Genomic DNA, 26,253 nt, shown 5'->3' with positions numbered 1-26,253 from the left:
GCTAGATTTCTTTTTCTCTTCATTTTTTGTAGAGGCACAAAATGGCAATTTGCTAATTTCCTGGTACATTATGCTATATTAAATTGACTGAAGTTTAGGGACACTTTATAAGTTACTTCTTTATTTTAAGTTTACAAATGAAAAATATAGGGGAGGATGCAACAAATGCATGTTGCTATGCAGGTGTACTTGGCAAGAATCTGTTATTGTCTGCAGGTCTCTGAGTTGATGTTCGGTGACAAGCCAGGTTTTGGTGTTCCTTAATGGTCCAGTTTGCGCATAGCACTACGTCACTTGCATGCACAAACTGGAACGAGGCAGACTAAAGCCTCGGGCTCACATGCTCCTTTTCCCTCCTCCTACACTGTGTGGATAAGAACTTGGCTGGTCTTTCATTTCAGTTAATCTTGGCTTGCTGCCTATGAACACAGACCATGGTTTTAATCCAGACTCTTGCCAGTCTCTGTTCAGCAGGCTTATTTAACTAACCAGAATTTGTGATATGCCCTGGATTTGGTTCACGAAAAATTTCAGAGGAAAGTGAAACTAAATGCTAGCGAATTGCTGTTCCCAGCCACTCAGAAGGAATGGGGGGGGGGGGAGTGACCAAACCCTAGATTTTTTAATTAGACTCATTTCACTTTGTGTATTAGCAGTAAAACATGGTTTAGTGTGAAGTGCTGGTGCATCCAGTGTGAGGAATGTTAGAATGTTCATTTAACTTCACATGGGTGTTGGTTGGATAAAACCATTTCTAGGGTATCTCTCATACATATTATTATATATTTACACCAGCACAGGTTCATGTTGGGAGATCACTGTGGCAACAGTGACTTGACTGAGGTAGTACTATGTCTTAAGTTTAACCTTGTTGCATTCGCTGAACATCAGGTGTCCATATGTGTAGACAAGATGGGGGAGAGGCTTATTATTAGCATCTCCATGTAGAAGTGGGAAAGCCCCTTCTATGAAACTCTGGAGAGCTGCCCACCAAGTGTAGACAGTACTGACAGTCTGAATCTTTGTAGAAAAGCTTTATATGTAATTTACTTTTTCATCAGGAATACGTCAGCTGCACTGTGAAACAAGTATAACTTTACATTACTATGCCATTTGAATGTGAAGGGTGGTTGAGAAACCTGATGGTGTTTTTTTTACATGGGGGGCAGGTGAGAAATCACATAGGCTTCTGAAGATGAAACCATTTATTTGGCTGAGGAATTACTGCTGAATATGTATGCAATGCTTGTGAAAATTAGAAAGTTATATTCTGTCTTGCTGGATGTGAGGTGTCTCATCAAAACCAGCACATAAAGTACAGATTATTCCTTTTTATTGGGTCATCTCTTGCTCTGAGCAAGATTGTCCAAGTTTCCCAAGCCTTGCAGACTGCTGCAGCAGATAAATGTTGCTGTGCTTCAGTCCCTCATAGAAAGTGACCTTGTTAGAATAAGATTGAGAAAATGAGAAGAAAGTAGCATCCAAATGCAAAAAAAGGACAGGGTAATAATAATTGTGACAGTTTCTTTCTTTATTTGGGTCTCTTCCCAGAAAATGTCAAGAAGCAATGAAAGATCAAAATTCAGCAAATAGAACTTTTCATTCTTGCCTCCCAATACTTTATACATTATTAAAGTCCTTTCCCTGTAGTCTGTCTAGCTCTCAGAAACATGTTGAAAATGGGTATGTGGGGTAAAAATATTAAATGTGGATCCCATGTTATAGGTTGATGTTCTAGATGAGCCTTGGGTTTGAAAGAGTGAAAGATGGCTGCACTAAGTTTATTTTATTTCCTTTAAAACAATTATACACTCCTTTACAAATTCCAAGGCAGCTGGCATCCTGAAACAATACGTGGAGCAGAATTCTGAAAGAAGCAGTAATAGGTGAAAAAATGTGATTTCAGGAGGTGCTGATTAAGCCTTGTGCCCACTTTATTTCCAGTTGAAAGTTGAATGTGCAGTGGGTATCACAGTGAGGCAGTAGAGCACTTTAAACATTCTGCTCTCTACTCTTGTTTGGAAGCTAGATATCTAAAGTAGATGCCAGATCTACCATTACAAACCTGCTCTGCTTCTTTTTGTAAAATAACTTCAGCTAGTCAGTCACACATTTCTCACGTAATACAAAGTCACTACAACAAACTTTCCTGACCTACAACGTAGGAAGGGTGGAGAGATGCCAGCTACTGACTTTTGTACTCTGGTGTAAAGTTTCGCAACATGTTCGTTACCTGTTAGGACCTCTGCTGAGTTACTCTTCTGGCAAGGATGGAAACTTTTTGTTTGGAGAAGTATTCTAGTAAGAGATGTAGATACAACACTGGTGTTATTCCTCTCATCTTAGGTCAAAGTGTGACCCACTTCTGGGTTCCAACTCTCAGGTGACATCCAGTGATTCAGCATACTCAGTTCCTACTTAGTTACTCCTTGTCTGATTACTTTTGACTTAGAAGTGGGAAGCTGAATGTGATGGGGCTCATTGCTAGTGAAAAGCCTTCCTTTTCTTTCTTCTTTGGTAATCACTCATAGCCAAGTAAGATTGTCTTCCATGAACACGGTTTTAACAGTGAGGCCGTAAGTGACTGTGGAGGCCAATTCTGGAGCTACATGTCCTTCCACAATGAGGCCATAGCCTTCTGGGCAGGAGTTGATCATGGTGAGGGTTTGCCAAACGTGCCTTCCTCTTGGAACGTTTCTGGCTTTCGTCCTGAGTTCAAGTGTCTTCAAAGTCCATTATATCTTTGGTAAAGGCTGTTCTCCAATTGGAGCACTCGCAGGCCAGTGTTTCCCAATTGTTGGTTTTATACTACATTTTTAAAAATTTGTCTTGAGAATCTTTAAACCCCTTTTGTTGACCATCAGCATTACGCTTTCCATTTTTAAGCTTGGAATAGAGTAGTTGCTTTGGAAGAAATTGATGTTGGAGAATAGTTGCTTCAACACTGGTGATCTTCGCTTCTTCCAGTACACTGGCATTAGTTTGCTTGTCTTCCCAAGTGATGTGTAAAAAAAATTTGGAGACACCGTTGATGGAATATTTCAAGGAGTTGGAGATGGGGTTTATGTAGTCCATGTTTCACAAGCATACAGTAAGGTTGGTAGTACAGTAGCTTTGTAAACAAGCATTTTGGTTTCCCTGTGAATGTTCTGGTCCTCAAACACTCTGCACTTCATTTGGGAGAAAGCTACACTCGCAGAGCTCAGGCGATGCTGGATTTTGGCATCAATGTTGGCCCTTGTGGAAAGATAATGTTACACCATTGAGTTGGTGTTCCTTTACAGGTCATGTGATGGGCCAGATTGTTGAATTGAGTCTGATTTGATGCGCACATGGACTCAACTTTATTCATGATTGACTGAAAAATCCTGGGCTGATTTCTTCAGTTTATCACTGTTAAATATGCAAAATGTTTCCTCCATCTCCATTCTCAGAGCAGCCATGGAACAATAGGTCATTAATGATCCCTTTTTACAGTTAGGAGATTTAGGCTAATTACTGGCCAAAGATTAACAAGGGACTGCAAAGGGGTTTTTCGATTTTAACCTAGACTTCCAAACTAATGTATATACTGTGTACATATTGACACAATGCTAAAACCTGCCTGGCTTTATTTCAGACTGTTGGTAACATGCAGTGTCCCCTGTTGACTGGCATCAGGACATTGCCAACCTTGGAAGCAAAGGCACCTGAAAGGCCTTCAAGCAGAAGCAGAGATCTGCCCAGGGAAGAAGAGCGGGAGAAAAAGAAAAAAAAGCACAAGAAAAGATCCCGGTCAAGGTCAAGGTCGCCTCCTTCCAAATATCACTCTTCGTCTAAATCCAGGGTTCGATCACATTCAAAAGCCAAGCACTCACTTCCCACTGCCTATAGAACTGTCCGGCATTCCAGGTGGGTTTTCTGAACTGATGTTATTGTTAAGTGCTTTTCTACGCTCATTTCTTTTTCTTCGGCAGTGCCACCTTTGTGAGGCTGCCATACATGCTATCTATTCACCAGGTTCAGATTAGATCTTTATGATATATTGCCTAAAACTGTAATGTCTCAAGCAAATGCATGTTTTGTATAGAGAGCTGCAGCTGATCACATGGGGCCCACACGCCTTATGCTGTTTTGGAAGCAAGGTGTGTCATTTTAAAATAAAGCACTACTTCTGTGGCCTCAGAGAAGCCACCATTTCTCAGCCTCCCCATCCCCCCCAAAAAACCTACCCTCTAGCATTGTAATATGGGAATTAAAATACAGGCCTCCTGCTTTACAGGGTTGCTATAAAGATTACAGAAGCTCAGTACTTGAGATATTCTGAGTGTTAACCTATATTGAACTTTTTTTTAATTGGGCATAGCCACCAGCAGTTTTGCTTTTGCTTTCAGGAGCACAACTTAACTTGGTTTTGTTCTAATAAGTTGGCACACATTTTGTTAGGAGCTGGTGTTAAAACTTTGTTTTGATTTGATTAAACAACCTTTAGGACTCATTTACCTCGAGAAGATGAATTGAAGTTCGGGTAGTCTGTGAGTTTGAAAGCTAAAGATTAAAGGGCTTTTGGAACAAATGGCACTGTGCACAATGCATACCTTCCACAAAGTGATATTCAGAGTCCTTCTAGGGGCATCCTGCTGCTCCTTTTCTTCTTCTTCGCTGAGTTACCAGGCCAATTTTGAAAGCAGGCATGGTCTTGTTCTAAAATAAACCCAACAACGTTGTGTGGGAATGTGGTGTTATTTGGAACAAGGGGCATTCCTTGCATAAGAGAGCCCTAGCAAAGCTTTATGTGTTCTCAGCATATATTTACCACTCTGTGGTCCCTGAAATAGATGTGTTTCATGTTTTTGGACTAAAGCTCCCATCAGTCATGGCCAGCATGGCCCTTGATCGGGGATGATGAGAGTTGTAGTTCAAAACATCTAGAGGGCATCAAATTGGGAAAGACTAGTGTACACAGCCCTGAGCTAGTCAGACAAATAATCCAACCTAATAAAAGGCAGCTTCCTGTGTTCCAGCACTAGCATATATGGGGCTAGAGGGCCTCTGGCAGCAAATGGTTCCTCAAACCTCATGCAGCTTCAGATACACCTTGGAAACCTGATAGCTGTTAGCTTAGAACTACAGTTACAACTTTTAAAGGACCACACCATTGTAGATAGAAGTGTGAAAATATGCCTAAAAGGGCCAGACACAAAGAGAGCATGACTGGGGAATGGCTGTACAAGTGCTGAGTCACTTGTTCCCATTTGGACCTGTTGCCAGCGGGAAGATATTGGGGGGGGGGGGCAAGAATATTGAGGGGTTCTGGGTTCCTATCTTATATTAATCAGATTTCTCAAAGACCAGAAGAAGAAGAGTTTGGATTTGATAACCCGCCTTTCACTCCCTTTAAGGAGTCTCAAAGCGGCTAACATTCTCCTTTCCCTTCCTCCCCCACAACAAACACCCTGTGAGGTGAGTGGGGCTGAGAGACTTCAAAGAAGTATGACTGGCCCAAGGTCACCCAGCAGCTGCATGTGGAGGAGCGGAGACGCGAACCCGGTTCCCCAGATTACGAGACTACCGCTCTTAACCACTACACCACACTGGCTCAGGTGCTGGTCTGCAAATCAGGCCATATGTGCAGCATATACGTACGCCCTTTTTAATCAACTTTTCCCTGTAGAGATTTTTGCTGCATAGCAAAGCCATTCATGGATAGCAAATATGAATTCATTTCGGTAGAAATTTTTGTCCTGCCTTTATAGTGCTGAAGCGCTACTCAGGGCAGCTTACAACTATTTGAAATCAAAATGTCATAACAAAACAATAAAAGACATTTTAATACACATTAAGTATGCTAGCAAGGCAGCATTAAAAATGCAGCCAGATCACAGATAAAAGCATAACCTTTATATAAAACAGAATATACTTAGCAGGCAAAAAGCCTGCAGGAATGTCTCTTATCTTTCATCAGCTGGTAAAGTGAACCTTCTGCATTTCAGCATGGCAAGATACTCCACAGTATCAGTATGTCCTGTTGTTGGGTGGCCATATTAATATGTTTCAGATACATTACTGTGAGGAAAACCTCAAGTTTTCTTTCCTTGTCAGCTTTCTAGACTCATTCCAGCTTTTCCCTATTGGCTCATGCCCCAGTGGAGGATCTTTTCCCCTAACACATAGGAAAAATGATCACTTTGGGGCCCCTTTTGTTGAGCTGAATCCAGCACCTGATCCTTGTGTTTGCTCAGTTGGCCTCACACATAAGCATAAAATGGATCTCAACATTACAGTGCTTTAGTAGCTGTGAACCGTCAGTCTTGGAATACCTAATGCATGGTATCCTGGTTGAGAAAACTCACAGTTAATAGAAATAAGGAACATATTAATTATGAATATGTAAATGTTCTTTATTTTTGCTTACAAAGTTCGTTGAATGAAGTTGGCATTGTATGTCAAAGGGTGGAGGCAGAGATAAGATCATAAAAATAAGTGGTTACACAATGAGTGATTTAATTTTGCAGTTAGATTTTACACCTGAAAATCCTCAGGCCACTTGTTCACAAAGTCCCACCTACAGAAGGATACGACACTTGTTCTGGGGGCCTATCTATCTCAGGCTGCTCCTGATAAATGGGTGTGGAGGATTGTCAGACTCCCAAGTTTGCATTTCAGTTCAGCCAAGAATTTCATTTCACATTAATTTTCTTTATGTCTTTCACTAATAGATTACTTTGCTAAGCCACCTACTCTGTTTACCCAGCTAACAAACCCTGTATAGTAATTAGCAGAGAGAGGCATGATTAAAGGATTACTTTTAAGATTAGCTGATTGGCAGAGGTAAAGTTAACATGCTTATTGTCTCAGTTTCAAAGAATCAACTAGGCTAGGGCGCAAAATGGTTTCCCTTTGTTAAAATGGTGCAAATTTGTGTGCTGCGTTGCTTCAAAATCCATTCATTTCCCTTGGAGGCAACATCTTTTCGCACCAGTGCTACTCCTTAAGATGTAGGATTATATGCCAAATCTTTCCAACATAATAGAACTTTAAACAGACCTTGTTTAGCAACACAATTGAAAGGGAAGGCCTTATTAATATTTCACACCTTATCAAATAATATCCTTAGGATTTATCATGTTAAAATAGGGCTTTTATTCAAGCTAGTAAAAGCAGCTCTTCTCTATTTAATACTGTGGGGTGGGGCGGGAAAGCACCATAGTCAAAGCGGTGTTTGTTTTTAGATAGATAGATAGATAGAGAGATAGATAGAGGTTTTTTTCTATAAAAAATGTTTATAGAAACATTTTTTCTATATACAGTAGAACATACAGTACTCTCATTTTGACTCAAGAAAATCACCATTTTATACTTCAAATTGGGAAAAATAAATGCAGTAAATGGACAAAAGTTCAAAGATTCACAAAATGTTTAGGGGTATGTGTACCCCTGCGTACCCCCAGAAGAAAGCAGAACCACTTGAAATTAAAGAGCATGACACAGCTACTTACAAAGAAGTTTAAGCAAATAGCTTCCTTATTCGTCTGATCCCTTGTAGGCTGAAACAGTTGTAATCCCGCTTCCCTTAAAAATTCAGCTGCAGTTGAGGGATCTGAGCCCTTTTAGTGACCCTTCTTAACTTCCCAAAGCAGCCTATTTATTACTATTATGAAGGTGAAGTGTGTGCATCCATATCTAATCCCAGAATCCGCAGGGATGTAGAGCATGGCGCCATGGCTGAGCAGCCCACCAGTGGGAGCAGCATCTGAGTGCAAGAGCTCTCAGGCAGCTTCATTAGTGCAAAGAGATGACTGCTGAGCCTTTAGAGGAAAATCCTGCTAAACCATCAGGGTTCTGACTGATCTCCAGCTTCTTCAGTCTTGGTTTTTATCCCTCTTTACTATTACCGCTATCACTGTCCTTCTGTGAAAGATCGGGGATAAGATCAGATTTTCAAGGCAAACTGCAGTCACTCTGCAGTGCAGTACATAGCAGCTCCCCCCCCCCCAAAAAAAAATTCTTAGCACCTCTAGGTTAGGACTGCGAAAGAACCGTGTCTGAAATTCTGGAGTGCTGCTGCCAGTCTGGGTAGGCAGTCTTGAGCTAGATAGACCAGTGGTCTGATTCAGTATAAGGCAGCTTCGTTTGCTCACCTGCTTAACCTGTCAAATCACTGCTTATAAATCTTAAAATGCATATGGCTTTGGAATCAAATAATTGAGAACTCAAAACATGTGTGGAAGAAGGACCCTCAGGAAGCTGACAGTATCTCCAGTGAACAATATGTTGTCATAGAATTGTAGAGTTGTAAGAGACCCAGAGGATCATCCAGACCAACCCCCTGCAATGCAGGAATAATCAGCTGGCCCATACCGGTTATCGGAACCCATGATGACCTTGGCATTATCAGCACCACGCCCTAACCAACTGAGCCACCTATCTGCCGGTTCTTTAAATATATGTATATATATATTTGTGGTGTAACAGGATGTACATCTTGTAATGAGGTTTGAAGATAATGCACACCTACTGAAATCAGGTAATGAAATTAAGGCCCATCCCTTCCCACTCGGGATTTTGAACATTTCCCTCTTCCGCCTCCTGTTCAGGTCTCGCTCACGATCACCCAGGAGAAGAGCTCACACACCTGAAAGGCGCAGGGAGGAGAGGAGCGTCCCAACTGCATATCGTGTCAGCAACAGTCCAGGAATGAGTAGGCGGCGCACACGTTCCAGGTATGAGGCTGTGTTTCAGTTGAAGGTTTCCCTGGCTTTTTTTTGGCTCTTTACTTCTTTAAAATATTCCTATTTGCAAAGTGGCTTACAACATTGCTTGCTTGTTTGATATGCCGCCCTCCATCCAGGTATCACTGGGAGGTTTACAATATAAAAACACAAGGTTGCATAACATAATGACAAGCAAAACAACAACACACACACACACACACCACACCACACACAGAGAGCTTAAAAGGCCATGGGTAGGTTAATTAGTCAAAAGGTCCAGGAGAAGAGGAATGTTTTTGCCTGGTTCCTAAAGGTACATAATGAAGGCACCAGCTGAACCTTCCTGGGGGCAGGGTGTTGCCATCCTCCAGACCTGTCACGTAGGGGGCACAAGAAGATACAAGGGGGCCTTGTATGATGATTGCAATCACTTAAAATAACATGCAACTTTAAAAAAATGAATTAATGCAGCAGCAGCCCCATTTCAGAAATTTAGCTGTAACATTCTAAAACAAGTTTGTCTTTTGGAATGTTAGAGGTTTTCTTCGTTAATTTCCAGCTTGCATGCTGGCTGGAAATGTTGGAAGTTAGGAGTCCAAAGTATCGGGGGGGTGGCATCACCTTAAATACAAAATACAGTGTTTTCTTCCTTTCAAATGCACCTTCCTAATTTCAGAGTGCTTCCTTGTAACAAGGAACAGCACAGCCTTCATAGTCTTTTATGTGCAACAAAAGCAAAAAGTACTCTCAAATTGGATGTACAGTTGCTTGGCAGAGTTGAACAGAAGAAAGGGCCTTATGTTTTTATTATTCATCTTGGGTTTATCAACTTCCTGGTTACACAACTTGTGCACTGGATCTATTGTAAAAGTAGTGTGCTGTTGAGAGTCCAACACTGTCTATGTATGTGGTGGAGTTGTGAGTAATGGGGGGGGGGTGTTACCCCCTGAAGTTGCAGACTGCCACTTTCCAAGCTGTTAATTTTTATATCTGTTGGGGACATCTGCCACTGACAGCTTAAAAGTCCTTTCCCTTTTATAGTTTTGCTAACTGCTATATTGTGACTGCATGATTTGCTCTGTGATCTCAGAAAGTAAATAAAAATTCTTTTACCTTTTTCATCTTTCTCATTGTACATAAAAGACCGATATGGAGGCAAGCAAAATGCATGCCACAAAGCTGGTGGCTGAGGAGATAATGGGGATAATTAATAATGGCCAAACAATAAATCCTGCAGTGGTAATACCATGGTCATAGGAACACATAGCTATGGTTCCTTAATAACACAGGAGCCTACCCATCCCAGTACTCTGTGTGCATTGGATTATCAGCTTTCTGGACAATGTCTGGGTATTTGTGGGTTGCCAGCAGTCTCTTTTTTCTGGAAAGCTTTCAGTTGCAGAAATCACTTGCCAGTTAACTGGCAGCAAGCTGGAACAGACGGGATAAATATGTGTCTTATCTAAGACATAAATGTGTCATTCACAGAATATCCACATTTTGAGCATAATGCCAGTAAATTGTCTTAGACATTAAAAACAAATAGAAGTTAGACTTGAGTGCATTCTCTTCATGCTAGGTTGTCAACATACCCCAGCATGAACAGTTTGTACTCTGAGAGAGGGTAAGCCTTTGGATAATATGTGAACTGGCACAATTGTTGTTGATTAGTCGTTTAGTCGTGTCCGACTCTTCGTGACCCCATGGACCAGAGCACGCCAGGCACTCCTGTCTTCCACTGCCTCCCGCAGTTTGGTCAAACTCATGTTCATAGCTTCAAGAACACTGTTCAACCATCTTGTCCTCTGTCGTTCCCTTCTCTTTGTGCCCTCAGTCTTTCCCAACATCAGGGTCTTTTCCACGGAGTCTTCTCTTCTCATGAGGTGGCCAAAGAATTGGAGCCTCAGCTTCACGATCTGTCCTTCCAGTGAGCACTCAGGGCTGATTTCCTTCAGAATGGACAGGTTTGATCTTCTTGTAGTCCATGGGCCTCTCAAGAGTCTCCTCCAGCACCATAATTCAAAAGCATCAATTCTTCGGTGATCAGCCTTCTTTATGGTCCAGCTCTCACTTTCATACATCACTACTGGGAAAACCATAGCTTTAACTATACAGGCCTTTGTTGGCAAGGTGATGTCTCTGCTTTTTAAGATGCTCTCTGGGTTTGTCATTGCTTTTCTCCCAAGAAGCAGGCGTCTTTTAATTTCGTGACTGCTGTCACCATCTGCAGTGATCATGGAGCCCAAGAAAGTAAAACTTCTCACTGCCTCCATTTCTTCCCCTTCTATTTGCCAGGAGGTGGTGGGACCAGTGGCCATGATCTTAGTTTTTTTTATATTGAGCTTCATCTCTCAGAACCCTCCATTTTTAATAGTCTCTTTCTTCAATAGAGATTGGATATCCTGTTAGAGATTCAACATGGTACTGTATTTCATTATATTTGGCTTTCTATCCAGACGAAGGAGGAGGAGAAGTGAAGGCACACATAGGCCCTAGATTGGCTTCCCTATCGTAAGAGTGCTAAATTTTTCATGCAAGAAAATGAACAACAACAAAAAATGGCTTCCCCCCTGTAATCTCTGAGAAATGCCACGGGCTTTTACAAGCAGGCATCCATGGTAAGCATATACTGCTGAAATCACATTCACCATAGAAACAGAAATAATATTTCCTTCCCTCAACCTTTTCTGTATATTATGGACTAATTATCTGCATATTTCTTGTCTGCACTGCTAGTGCTTGGTTTGCTTTTCTCTGTTCATGTGACATTCCGTCTCAGCATGTGGTATATGATTCTTGAAAGTTGCTTCTGACACACTTCTGAGCAAAGAAATCAACTTATTTTAAGTAGGCCTGTTTGGTTTCTGTGCTTGTTGCCTGTTTCCCCTCCTTTGCCCCTGCCCAAATCACACACAAAGGGTACAGAAAGCCTAGCTTTAAAAAGGTGATGATCTTACGTTAATATATTTTGAAGTTACTTATTTTATTGGAGCAAAAGGTGGGTGGCTAAAAAATAAACTATGTTGAGTCTTGGTGGGATCTTTGTCTCATCTGGATGGAGCTTCAGTTTCTTGGCTGTCATCCAGTCCATTACTGAGGCAAGACGAAGAGCATACTCCAAACCTCCAGATAACCCCACTCAGTGTTTTCATGTAGATGTTTACAAGCAATAGGGGGTAAAATTGAACCCCAAGAAACCCCACATTGACAGCTTCACAGGGCTGGCGAACACTCCCAAAGCAATCCCGTCTGGAAACATCCATCCAGGTAGGACCAGAACTACCGCAAAGTGGTTCTACCAACCCCTAACTGACAGCTGCTTCAGAAGGTGGATGGTATCAAAAGCCACTGAGAGGTCGAGGGGAATACCATGTTCTTTGCTGTGGCTTGTATATACCTTTTGCTGTTGCTTTCCCAATGAGATGTGAGCTGGGTAGCGAAGCATTATTCTTAATTAGCCACTTGGCCTCCCAATGTACTTGCTTCTGTGTACATCTTGGTTGGTGAACTTTTGACAAATTCATGGAGGATAAGGCTTTAACAGTGGCTACCCATCATAATGGTGTTTTCTCCAGCTCCAGTAGCAGAGGCAGTATTAATTATTTAAAGGCATTTACAAGCCTCTTAATGTTTAATATCTCTTTAAGTGGTATACAAAAATACAAGTGTTTGAACAGAAAAAAGATTAGAAAACAGAAATCAAGTTATAAAATAGTCTAGTCTTACGAGTCAGCAAAAGACTAGGCAAAATACCCTACCAATCAAGTGAGGCAACTGCTGGATGATGTTTCATTTATGGTAGAGGGAAGATCATTACAGTGCAGGGCAGTGGCCAAAAATCCTTGTTTTTGTGTTACCACCCTATGATGTTCCGTGCCACAAGTAAAATTTCTTCATAAAATCTCTCTTTCCAGGAGTAGGTGGGCCTTCAGGCGACCTATTTCTGAGTTTATGGCTTTAAATGATAGCAACGCGACCTTGAACACAGCCCAGTAGCTCATCCGTAGCAAGTGCACTTGCTTCACCATAAGCGCAACTTGTTCATCTCCAAATTCTACGCTTAGTATGGCGCAGCTTTCTGCACCAACTGCAAGTGTCCAAACAAATCCCAAACAAAGCCCCACGTAGATGTTCCAAACGCTTGAATCATATCTACACCTTATATTTAAAGCACTATACTATTTGAACAGTCATGGTTTCCCCCAAAGAATCCTGGTAAATGTAGTTTGTAAGGAGCGTTGTTAGGAGACTCCTGCTCCCCTCCTGGAGCTACAGCAGGCATGGCCAAACGTGGCCCTCCAGCTGTTTTGGGACTACAACTACCATCATCCCTAGCTAACAGGACAAGTGGTCAGGGATGATGGAAATTGTAGTCCCAAAACAGCTGGAGGACCAAATTTGGCCATGCCAGAGCTACAGTATCCAGAGTTCTCTGGGAAGAGGCATTGATTTTTAAACCACTCTGGGAATTGCAGCTCTGTGATGGGATTCGGGGCCTCCTCACTGTCAGCACCTTTGAAAATGACAGTTCCCTGGAAGCCATTACTGTTAAAGTGGCTTATTAGTGCTTTAATAGTAAGGTGTGGGTGTGACTTTCAGAAAAAACGGGGACTTATGCAAACTTGCTTATCTAGCTTGTTCCTTAAACTATTCTGTTCTCCAGCAGCAGCTACTGGGGCGGCTCAGAAAGAAATGCGCAGGAGTTGGTATGCTCACTCCATGGATAGCTCTGACTTTTCAGACTGAAGGTGATCTTTTGGTTAGCAAGTGCCTTTTAAAACAGTTCATTAGTTGGGATTTTAATAGGAGGGACAATTCCATGGAGACGGTTCCTTTCATCTGCCGCACATACATTTAGAAAATGACACTTCGCAGTTTGTTTAGCGGGCCCCGTTAAAGCAATCAACCTCATACAGTTGCCTCAAGTGTATAGCTTGTAAAAAGTTAGAGCAAGGCACCTTGGCTGCCACAGCTAAGGTTAATACTTGGGGTTGTTCATCATACTTGTAAAAAAAGGGGGGGAAAGCACAACACAGCAGGCAAGAGAAATGTAAATGTGTTGAGTTTCAGCTTAGAAGGTTGAACTGGTAATCTTAATTAAAAGTAATTTGATGCTGGCAAGTTGTTAGGTAGCTCAGGGTGGCCTGTAAAAAGTCTGTGCAGCTGGTATGTGTTGGGCACCTGGGCAAGTGTTGGAAAACCAACAAGAAGAAACTGCAGCTGCCAACCATGTGCAAGATTCAGGCTTTTCTCCCCCTTATCGGTACAAATGCCATTTTTCAGACAGCCTGCTTATAATCTTGCGTGTGGTGGCAGCTGTACACAATCAGCCGGCTGTGTAAGAAGCTGTCACAGCAGGATTGCTAAAGCAGCTCTAATACGGTTGTGTTGCGTGCTGTCAGCCTGCAGAGTTTCTGGTGTAGGAGCTACTGTTTAGTTTTATTTAGAGCATCATTATGCATGTTCCACTTCTCCAGAAGGAGTGTTGACACTCTTGGCTCCCAGGACAGATTCTTCAGCTTCTCTTTAAGAGAGCACGAGTGAATGATGCTTTTCCCCTTCAGGGCTAGGTTCACATTGTGAACTCCTGTATTAGGGCATGTAGCCCAGTATTGCGTGCTCTGACTGGCAGCAGCTCCCCAGAATCTCAGATAGAGACAGATAGACACTCCCTGCTGAAATACAAGGGGCATCTGGTTGGCCACTGTGAAAACAGGACGCTGAACTAGATGGTCTGTTGTTCTGATCCAGCAAACTATTCTTATGTTCTTATCTCTGTTGGCATTCCACCAGCTTTTGAAGATGTGCCTGTTTACACAGTCATCTCTTGCATCAATAATAATAATAATAATAATAATTATCTATACCCTGCCCTCCCTGGCCAAGGCTGGGCTCAGGGCGGCTAACACCAAATATATAATACATTAAAAACACAAAATCAAACAATTGATTAAAACACAGCTCAAAATCACAGTAAAATCAGAATAAAATTAAGTGGCCAACCCACGAATCACAGCCATGAAGGTAGGAATATGAAATATTCGCCAGGCCCTGTTCTGGTCCCATATGGGCCGATAGAAAGGACCACTTACATACAGGGTTTCATGGAAAGAAGGGGTCAGACTGAGCCGGACCAAAAGCCTAGCGGAACAGCTCCATCTTTCAGGCCCTGCGGAAAGATGTCAAATCCCGCATTGTCCTATTGACCTGAGTGTACTATTTTCATTTCTGTACTGTTTTTAATGGGATTGATTTTTTTTAAAGGTATTTTAATATGGCTGTTAATTTTAATCTTTTGAGTGGAATTCGAACAATAGAATCATAGAATTGTAGAGTTGGAAGGGACTCTGGGGGTCATCTAGCCCAACCCTCTGGAATGCAGGAATCTCAGCTAAATCATCCATGACAGATGTGGCTTCCCCATCTCTGCTTTAAAAATCTCCAATGAAGGAGAGTTCAGAGCCTCCCAAGGGAGTCCATTCCACTGTTGAATAGCTCTTACTGTCAGAAAGTTCTTGCTGGTTTTTTTATATTTAAATTATGGATGGTTATATTTAAACTTTGCACAACTGGCTTTTATGCTGCAGAAGTGATGTAAGTCAGTAGTAGATCATCTCATTTGTGTGCAGACAGTTCCAGGTTCTATCCCCAACATCTGCATGTAGGGCTGGGAGAGTACTCCTGTCTGAAACCCTGAAGAGCCACTGCCGGTCAGTGTAGACAATACCAGTTCCTCTAATGGTATGACTCAGTTATAAGGCAGCTTTCTATGTTCCTGCTTTTTAAACCTCTCAGAAGCCTATTCTGGCATTTAAGTGCATATTAATTGAGGTGGTGGTGCTGGTGATGCCAAGGAGACTGAACTTCGGGCCTACTGCAGCCATGGTCCTGCCTATAAATGCTTGAGCCTTTAGCTGTGCTACTACTTGTTGTAGCATGGCACTCAAAGGGTACTTGAAATTCAAGTGCAATATCTAGAACAGAGGTCCCCAAACTTATAGGGCCTACCGCCCCCCTTTTAGAAAAAAAATTACTCTGCGCCCCCCTGCAAATTTACCTCCTTTAAGCAAACAAGCAGAAAGATGCAGTGACAAATTTGCGTTCTTTTATGGATCTGTATTTCTACCTGTGTACGCATGGTTTTTCAAAGCTGGATGAGGATGGGGACTAGGCCCCACGGGGTAGACCCAAGTGAAGCTGGCTGGCTCAGTCTGATCCACTCCAGGCACAGGGCCAGCACCGAAGCCTGCAGTGAGGGGGGAAGGTATTTGATCCCCTGCTAAATTTGCCCATTTGCCCCCTGACAAAGAAATGACCAGTTCATAATTTTAATGGTGGGATTATTTCTGGGCGTTTTCCTGTTGTTATTCTGTCTCTCACAGCTACAATAAACCTACCATTAAAATTATGGACTGGTCAAATTTAGCAGGGGATCCAATACTTTTTCTCTCACTGTAACTGCCATTGGCCAAATAGTCAGGCAAGCTGCGGTCCAATTCCTGGGCACAGGTGAAGACTAAAAGGGTTCACTCAAGCATGGGGAAACCCCTCACCTCCAGCACGACTGTTATATCCAGGGGAGGTTGCCGTCCCACAGTGGCGCCCGACCTGGCGGTAAGCATCATTACACAACAGATGAAACATGTACAAATGGTTTCTCAAAATCTCTTCTTTCTCTATGTTTTCACCACCCCCTTATTTTTATTCAATGTCCCCCTATTGCACCTAAGGCTACTACTGCCCCCCTTGGGTTCCAGCATGCCCAAGGAGCAGCACCGCCCATTTTGGGAAACATTCATCTAGAAGTTCTCCCTACTTCATTGCCTACCAGTAGTGCAGAATACTGGGGTTGTCTTCTCTCTGTCCAGTAGGTGGCAGGACCTAGAAGAAAGATACTCCCCTGGGAATTGCACTTCCTGGCCAGAGCTAGCCTTTCCCTTGCCTTATCAGGAAATGCATGCTGGTCTGCCCCTGAGTTGAATGTCCTGATGAAGCAATTGGGACAACTTCACCAAGAGTATGTGGCACAAGTCATCCCTTGGAGACAGACGCTATCATGGAAGCTGTATGCTACAGGGCTGGTAGCTGTCTCAGCCCTGTGATAGATTGCCAAGTACTTTGTTCTGTCCTTTTGTTAAATCTACAGTAAAAAGGGTTTTATGTGACCATAAAACTTCTGCCTCCTATGCTAGCAATTTTCACTTATGTCTGCCAGTTACATTACCAATTCAAAACAACCTCATGCTGACTGCTGCAGCGAGATGGTTTGAATTAGTGTTTTTATATTCCCATGCGAAATGTTGTTTTATTTGGAAGCTTTTTATAAGAATAACCCTGTGTTTCTTGGATTTAAGAGGCCATCTTATGTAAAAACACAGCGTGCACAACTGTGTAGCAAAGCTGCAAAGTCTGCATGTTGGCCATATTGTCTAGGTGTGGGGGCTTCCCAAAATGGGCTGTGCCATGGGCACAGATGGTGCCTTCATAGATTAGGTGTCTGACAACCAAAGAAAAGACTTGCCCTTGTGAAGATGCCTCCCAGTTCCAGGTACATATATTTCAATCTGCCTGGGTCTTTTCATTACATTATTGGATTAGAACTTCGATTAAGAACTTGCTTTCTTATTTGACAGCATTTATATACGGCTCAATAACAGTGTTCTCTGGGTAGCAACTGTGCACTGGTTAATTTTATTATTTTTAATTCATTGTTTTTATCATTTTATATTCATTGTTCACAACTCACTGATCATAAGCCACCCTGGAAGCATGTCAAACTGAAAAGCCATGGTGTTTACACTTGCTAAATTTATTCTTAATTTCCATTGTGCCTTAAGTGTGCATAGCACTTTACAATATGCAGTTGGAAAGGTCTCTACCCCAAGGAGTTTACAATCTCAAATTTAGCCCAGAGGAGACCAGAGAAGGGGAGGCAAAAACAGGAAAGCAATTTGCAGTTGTTTTAGTTTTATGTACTTAGGCTCAGTTCACACTGGGTTACAGTAGGACATAGATCTTCAACCAGAGGGTTAGGATGTACAGGAATGTCAAGCAGACGAGAACTGAGCCGGCAGAGTTAACAGGGGCTGGAGCAATTGAGAAATGCATTGGCTGGCTTCACAGTTTTCTCCACGTTTTGATTTTTGCATAGCATACATATTCTCTCTCTCTCTCTCTCTCTCTCTCTCACACACACACACACACACACACACACATATGATTCGCAATATATTGCCAGGTCAAAAATTATGAAACCGCAATCACGATTTGGACTTCAAACCGGTTTTGGACGGTATATCAATATTCTGCCCATCCCTAGCTTCTACAGCATGGGTAGGCAAACTAAGGCCCGGGGGCCAGATCCAGCCCAATCGCCTTCTAAATCCAGGTTTTTACATGAGTAGAATGTGCCCTTTTATTTAAAATGCATCTCTGGATTATTTGTGGGGCATAGGAATTTGTTCATTATTATTTTTTCAAAATATAGTCCAGCCCCCCACAAGGTCTGAGGGACAGTAGACCAGCTCCCTGCTAGAAAAGTTTGCTGACCCCTGTTCAACAGCTTTGTAGACTTCCTGGAAGGAATCTATGCTGGAGCCAGAATGCACAGGTATCAGCTGTGCCCACTTCAGACAGTCTCGTATATTCTGGTGGGCTATAAGGAAAGAGCACAGAGCTGTGAATGTATGTCAGAGGGATATTTTAGTGTGTTGAAGAGGATGGAAAGAGATTTGTAGCTGGCTCTGTTCTAATCACGGGAGTGGAACGGAATGGCTGTGAATACCTGTAGGAATCCAACAGCAGGTGAAAGAAACTAGAAGAAGGTGAGAGAAGGAAATGATTGAAATGTGTGGGAAGGGAAAGTGGAATAAGATGTCAGCAGAGAGAGAAAGGCAACAGGCTGACAGCTGGAGCGTAGAGAATTGTGAAAGAAGGCAAGAATGGCAACAGAAGGGACTGGGTGAATGCAAGAAGGAGGCAAAAAGAAGGCAGAAGGTGTGAACAGGTGACAGAGGACAAAAAGTGCAAGGAGGTAGGGAGGGGCAAAGTGAGAGAAAGAAAGGCAGTGGCAAAAGAAATGGAAGGGAAGGGGAGATGCAGGAAGTGAGGGAAAGTTCATAGAATTGTAGAGTTGGAAGGGACCCCTAGTGTCATTTAGTCCAACCCCCTTCAATGCAGGAATCCTGCCCTGGATGCGCTTGAATCTCCAACCTTCTGGTTAACAGCCAAATTAACTGGTACCTCTGGATGTGAACAGGATCCGTTCTGGAGCCCCGTTCGTATTCTGAGCAGAATGCGACCCGCGTGCACGGGTTGCGATTCACCACTTCTGCGCATGCACATGATGTGCAATTTGAGCATCTGCGCATGTGTGAGCGGCGAAACCCGGACGTGACGTGTTCCGTTACTTCCGGGTCGCAGCAGAGTGTAACTTGAAAATGCTCAACCTGAAGCGACTTTAACCCGAGGTATGACTGTACCACAGAATCCTGTTGGATGCCTCAAATTATTATTTTTATAATAAAATACAAACATAACAATTATGACTTGCCCTCTTGCTCTGTATTGAAGACAGGCTTGACTGAAAGGGGAGCAGAGAGAGGGCAGAACTATTAAAGGTGTGTGAAATGTGGCAAGATGCCAGCAGATCAAAGTGATCGAAGTTGTTGTGGCATTTAGAAACAAAGCGTGCCCGTTTTCCAAACAAGCCACTTGAGATATTTTTTCAATGAAAGGACAACTAGTTTTTGAAGAGCAGGAAAACTTTGTTCCATCTGTGACAGGAAGAGGAAGTGTTCTGATCTACTTTGCTCACAAATCTGCTCCAAATCAAATTTTACAGTTTGGGCTATGTTTTTGTTTTTTTAAAAAAGTCATTCAAAGAAAAATACTGAGACTTTGGTTGAGGTGCTATTTGGAAAATGTCCTTGACAGGTTTCTGACTGTTGCACCATTTTTTCAAATGAAGATCAAACAGTAAATTTTGCTTCTTTCAAAAGAAATTTTATTTCTCTCAAAAAAAATGTGTGAAGATTCATAGCGGATATGATCATGATTCACTGTGGGTGCACAAGTCATTAGAATTAAGCTTTGAGTTGCAGAAATAATTCCTTGAACTGTCTTGTTACACAAGTGTAAAAGTGCAAGTTCAACAGATAACATTACTGAAGTTCTGGATTTTGGTTAGTAAAGACCTTGGAAGCTGCCATTTATCTGCTGCCATTTGGTACTACCTATCTTTGAGATGCTACCTATCTTTGTGAACAAGACTTCTCAACAGTGGTAACCGTAAAAACAAAAAGCAAAAAAAGCCCCAGAGTTTCGCTGTAGGAAATGAGATAGGGGTTAGCCTTTCTAATATCACCCCTCACCAGAATGAAATCTGGAGAACATAGCCAGACATCCCACTGAAATTGTGAGGGGGTCTATTTTTAAGTCACTGCTTCTTGATAAAGTATAAAAATCACTGGGTTTTTATTTAGGAGCAATGCTAAGGTAACACTATGTATATTGCTTTGTGAATTGCCATTTTAGGATCGATAAAGTGCGTTAACACCAGTAAGTATAAACCGAAAGTGAAAGTTTGAAAGTGAGTCCATCTTGCAGGTTGTAAGTCAGAGGTGGGTCTTCGGTGTGGTCCAGCTGAAGACCACTGCAGTAGGGCATGGAAACCAGGGGGTTGTGTCATATGGAGGCAGCAGGAGGGGATGGAGTTGCCTATAGATACAGCTACTTGCCACATGCTTTGGTTTCTGTGCTACAGTTTCTTTCGCCATCTGCAAAACCAAATACAGTGGTGCCTCGCAAGACGAAAAGAATCCGTTCCGCGAGTCTCTTCGTCTTGCGGTTTTTTTCGTCTTGCGAAGCAAGCCCATTAGCGGATTAGCGCTATTAGCGGTTATTAAGGGATTAGCGGCTATTAAGGGATTAGAGGCTATTAAGGGATTAGCGGCTATTAAGGGATTAGCGGCTATTAAGGGATTAGCGGATTAGCTGCTAAAAGGCTATTAGCGGCTTAGTGGATCAGCTGTTAAGCGGCTTAGCATCAGCTGTTAAGCGGCTTAGAGAACAGCTGTTAAGCGGCTTAGGGGCTGGGGGAAAAGGGGGGGAGGGGAAAAAACCCCGCAGAACTCGCAAGACATTTTCGTCTTGCGAAGCAAGCCCATAGCAAATTCGTTTTGCGAAGCACCTCCAAAACGGAAAACCCTTTCGTCTAGCGGGTTTTCCGTCTTGCGGGGCACCACTGTATTTATAGATGATTAGGTATGATCATTGCAATTTTCATTATATAAGTTAAAAGGGTAAATAATTATTCAGGGTCCAAACTAAAGTTATATTTTGTGGAGGGTTGTGGGTCTCACTATATTTTAACATTGGCATTAAAAAAAGAGTTGTATTTGATGCAGAGAATGGGTGTCTGTTTCGGTGGAGCTGAAAAGACCTGGGAGATTACATTCTTTCTATAGCTAATGGCACAGCTTTATATTAATCAATATATTATTTTCTCTTTTCCCCCCCAGAAGTCCCCATGAAAAGAAGAAAAGGAGATCTCACTCCCACACCAAGTCCAAAGCGAGGTCTCATTCGCCATCCATCTCTCCAGGCAAACAATCTGCACATAAGAACTCCACCCATTCAGCCAGTGTCTCTCCTGTGGAGAGTAGGGGATCCAGCCAAGAACGTTCTGGGTAATGAGCCCTTTCTAAATTCTAGGCACTGGCACTTCCCTGGTGCAAAACACTGCAGCTAGACTGCTGATGGGAAATTTGAGGAACCAGGGCAGTGACTTGATCCTTTTTACTGCTTAGCAGGATAATACAGAAGGATTCATACACACAGCAAATGAGGCAGGATTGTATAATGTTGTGCAGCAGGTGAGGCGTCCTAATTTTTGGAAGCTCTCCTGCGTTTAAAGTCCCAGCAGCACACTACTTCTTGCAAGTGGAAAACCAGCACTTCTCCATGATGTGCCAGTTTTCTACTTGCAAGAATTTTTATTTTTTGCATGATAGCATTTAATTAAGGATTTTCTTCAGTCAGAAGTCAAATACAGTCATACCTTGGTTCTTGAACAGAATGCGTTCCAGGAGTCGGTTCAACTTGCAGAACTGTTCGAAAACCAAGACGTGGCTTCCAGTTGGCTGCAGGAGTATCCTGCAGCCAATCAATCAAAAGCTGCGCCAGACATTTGGCTTCTGAAAATCGTTCAAAAACTGGAACGCTCACTTCCAGTTTTTGATCATTTGGGAGCCAAAATGTACGAGTTCCAAGGCGTTTGGCAACCAAGGTAAACCTGTAGTTCACTTTTCACGAGCATATCTATACCTACTGTTTCCAAGCAGCTGCAGCTTCTCCTTGCATTAATTTTAGGAATGAAATGCTTAGCCTCTGTCCTGTGAATACAACCACCTCACTGGATTCATCACGGTTTAATCGTGGGTTCCCTAGGTTCTCCATAGTGGTGGGTTTTGTTTTGTTTTGTTTTTCTATTCTCCTGCTTTGAATGAGAGAGCACTGGATGCTGGGCTAGGATGTTGCAAGTCACTGCTGCTGCTGCTGCGAGAACTTGACATATCTCTCAAGTGCATGGGGAAAGTGGTAGTCGGTGTCCTTTGGCTCTCTTTCAGCCGTAACTTAGCACCAACTGCAGTCATAAACTGCTTATGAGAATCCACATAGCTCAGAACGGCATCCATTTATCTAGATATGTTTTAAATCATGGCACCTCCATTTGATGATACCCAATTATGTTTAGCCTTACTTAAACCTTAACCTGACTACTCATAGGTACCCACATCAATTGTCTCATTAATCTTTACAAGAAGCCTAGAAGGCAGACCAGTATCATCAATACGGGGACAGGGAGGTGGTGGGATGACAGGCTTCGAGGGGCTTGTTAAGACTTTCTGCTGAATTCATGGCAGAGTTGAGATTTGAACTTAAAGCTCATTCTCTTAGCCAATACATTTCACTCACTTGGGGATTTTTTCATGCTGTTTGAAGTATCTGGATATATTATATCTGTGCATTAATTGTCTATTACTTGACTGTCTTGACTGAATGTCCCCCTTTTAAAAATTCTTTTAGGGGAGTTTCTTTGGAAAAAGACGGCCAGATCTCTTCAGCGATTGTGTCGTCAGTGCAGAGTAAAATAACTCAGGTACCACTTGAAACGTTCCATTTAGTAATGATTACTAAATTGTCTCAATTTTGTAATGCTCACATTGCATTTTGTTTGAATTGCTGTTTTCAGTATTGAAAAGAGCACTGCAAATGGTATGTAATCAGCATATACTTCCAGATTTTAAACTTGCTTTGTTACAAAGCTGTAGTCTCTGGTATTGCTCCCTTGAATGACTCTTCCCATTCCCCTTTTCTGCCTCTTAACACCTGGAATTCTCTCCCAACTCTATAGTGTTCTCATCTCATCCCTTCCCTCCCCTGCTTCAAACCCATCCACAGACCCTTGCTTTTCCACAAATACCCTCCAACACTCACATGCACACACACACAGAACAAAGTCTTTGTAATGTACCCAGCCCCACAGCCTCTTTCCCAAGGTTCTTGTGTCACTGTAGTTTTGACCAAAAAGCAAGGTAAGCTTGATCATTAATGGCTTGGATCACAGGGAGGGAAGGAAAACAGAGTGGGTGTAGCCCTCCAACTGTGTCCCCCACATGCACCCCTTCTTCCCATATATGCAAGTGGCTTCCAGTCTCCTGCTTGGGAGAAGCAAACCACCGCACTTGGACAAAATTCTCTTTCCCCAACCATGGCAAATCCAGCTCTACCTGGCGCAGCTTGCTGCAACCCCTCCCTGTGAGTCCTTGCATCACACACACATCACTTCCCAGACTCCCTCCCGTTCATCATGGTGATAAGCATTTTGCTAGTTGTAAACTTACAGAATATTTCTAATTAAAGCTGATGAGTACTTTGGAAATAATTAGAATATGTTGTTAACTAGAATAGTGCAAGAACCACTGCACTGTCAAAAGATACAGTGAGGTTTGTTTACTGATCTGGGTATAATAAGCGCACCCCCTACTTCGTTGTGGGTCACCATTTTAGTGCAGTGCCTTGAATCATCACATCTAGCCTTCGGCACACTAAGCAAAGTGCATAGAATGTGTTCAATTTCCTTCACGCAATATAGTCAAGAAAACAATAATTCTGTGATCACACTGTTCAGTTTCACTTGTCTTAAAAATGCATCTTTTTGTTTTGCTTATTGCAAATTTAATTTGACTCGGCAGGATAGCTCCTAAACGGATATTTGAATTTCTCTTAATATGTTAGTCTTGAGAAATTGTGTTTGGTGCTTTTAATAATTTGTGTCATTTTTCAAGAGTGCAATTATTGAACAAGCAGCGTTCTGGTTGCTGTTTTTGTTAGATGTGATCCTTTTACACTTAAATGGATAGAACTTGGTGGAGTTTTGATTAAGAGAATTAACTCTTCTAAAGGAGATGCAGCCCAATCCCGTAGGGCCTTGCGTGGCTTTCAAAGTCTCCTCACACTCCCTCTTTAAACCTATGAGGTTTAAAGGGGAAGCATGGGGAGACTTGCAGAGCCCTTAGCATGTGGGAGGCGGCGGGGGGGTGTTTTCAGTGTACAGCATATTTTTTCATCTTCCCCACCCGCCACCTGCTTGCTCATCTGTTCAGATATTTAAAGGGGCAGGTGGGAGAGAGCAGAAAGAGAAATTGGACCCACTGGCATGCCAGTATTACCCGTAGAGACAGGTTCCTCACCCCTGAAATAAACTATCATTCATACGTGTCCTGCAGCCCATTTCTCTGCCTTCAGTAAAAGTGTGGCTCTTTCAAACCATAGTGAGTAATTTAGACCTTTCAGACTATAGCAAGTGAGTAATTTAAGACTGCCACAGTTCTCAGTTTACCTAAAAGATTACATTGTGCTCTGGGATATCTCCTGCATAAAGTGCAAGCAGAGTTGCAATTCAGTGCCTTTGGCTTCTTTAGAAATTTGTTTGAAAATGCTTCTCGGCATCCTGGAATAGCTCACTTTACAGTGGACGTTTTAAGTCCTCCGTGTTTCACCTGTTTGCCTCAGGATTTAGAAACTGTGTCTTTGCTGAGAAATTCTGTATGCAAGTTCAGGCGTTGGAAGGTTAGGGCCACGCATACAAGCCCTGCCGTCAGTTTACCCACACCTGTGGTCCCCCATCTACTCAGGTCCCCAGCTTCCCTGTGTTGAGTGGGGAAGATCTGCAGGGGGCTGGTACTCATGTAGGACATCTTGTGAATTGGGAGCCCTGATACATCAGGGTCACCGGTCAGGTGCAGTGTTCTGCTGGTGTTCAGGCAAACACAATAACAAGCCACCAGCAGACCTTCCCGCTCAACACAGGGAAGACCTGTTCACAAATTCAGTTTTGTGTGTTCAGGAAAATGCCTGGAACACCCTTTGTATTACTTTTTCTACATTTTGCCTTTTATCAGTTGAGAAAAATCTCCTTTTTTTGTATGGTACATGCAATTTCCTCCTGCCAACCTAGCAGTTCGAAAGCCTGTCAAAGTGCAAGTAGATAAATAGGTACCACTCCAGTGGGAAGGTAAACGGTGTTTACGTGCGCTTCTCTGGTTTGCCAGAAGCGGCTTAGTCATGCTGGCCACATGACCCAGAAGCTGTACGCCGGCTCCCTCGGTCAGTACAGCGAGATGAGCGCCACAACCCCAGAGTCGGTCACAACTGGACCTAATGGTCAGTGGTCCCTTTACCTTTACTTACATGCAATTTCTGTCTCTATATCAGAGGTATCCAATGTGTTACTCTCCAGATGTTCCTGGAGTCCAGTTCCCATCATCCCTGACGGTTGGTCTAGGTTGGCTAGGGCTGATGGGAGCCACCACATTGACTTTTCCTGCTGTGTACAATGTGAACATCCTCAGCATGACTTTTCTGAAAAGCTCTCAATGTTTCCTGTATTCGTTGCAGGATCTTATGGCCAAGGTGAGGGCAATGCTCGCAGCTTCCAAAAACATCCCAACTAGTGCCTCCTGAGACCAGAAGGAGGGACTCTTCCGAATACCGTGTACAGAAGGAAACTTGGTTCCAGCGGTTCCCAACAACAGAGTTCAAGGAGCTGACAGCCTTGTTGTGTACAGAAGATCTCATTGGAACTTCAATGATTTTTCCACGTCAAACTTCCTTTTGATAAAATAAGCCTTTGGGGGTTTTGTAAATTACGTTTTGACCAGTTCTTCAGTAAGAATCTTACCATGAGCAATGTCTGTATATTTGTAAATAAAATGTTCCTGCGGATGTTAACACAAATTAAAATGCAGATAAACCATTTTTATTAGATACTTTCTGGAAATTAGTTTTTTTTTTTTCTCTTACTTGATTACTTTGGATCCACTTTTCAGTCCGGGTTCTCCAAAGCGGTGTGAACAAATGAGAAATTGCAGCATAAAGCCATAAAAAAACTGTAAAGGCAAAGGGGCATTGTTTATGAAGACCCTGACCCAAAGGAAAACTCTTTAACTGTCTAGACAGGTGCCCATTTTATAGTAGTGTATGGTACTCTAGTGAA

The 26,253-nt window shown here is 42.6% G+C and overlaps 1 protein-coding gene across 12 annotated transcripts in view; it reads left to right on the top strand.

Annotated features, from left to right (window-relative positions):
• The window catches only part of SFSWAP (splicing factor SWAP), a 101,133-nt gene extending 75,109 nt beyond the window's left edge, over positions 1-26,024 (top strand). For all 12 annotated transcript variants that reach the window (XM_083418233.1, XM_083418230.1, XM_083418238.1 and 9 more), the window contains 5 exons: positions 3,620-3,891; positions 8,577-8,702; positions 21,215-21,382; positions 22,782-22,854; positions 25,656-26,024. In XM_083418233.1, coding sequence (XP_083274359.1) covers positions 3,620-3,891; positions 8,577-8,702; positions 21,215-21,382; positions 22,782-22,854; positions 25,656-25,721 — 705 coding nt within the window. In that variant the 3' untranslated portion in view covers positions 25,722-26,024. The remainder of the gene's footprint in view (positions 1-3,619; positions 3,892-8,576; positions 8,703-21,214; positions 21,383-22,781; positions 22,855-25,655) is intronic.
• The last annotated feature ends 229 nt before the right edge of the window (positions 26,025-26,253 follow it).

Source organism: Podarcis tiliguerta (genome assembly GCF_965153285.1).
Source record: "Podarcis tiliguerta genome assembly, chromosome: 16".
Taxonomy (NCBI): domain Eukaryota; kingdom Metazoa; phylum Chordata; class Lepidosauria; order Squamata; family Lacertidae; genus Podarcis; species Podarcis tiliguerta.
Note: the sequence above shows the minus strand (reverse complement) of the source record. Positions and strands in the feature narration are given on the sequence as shown.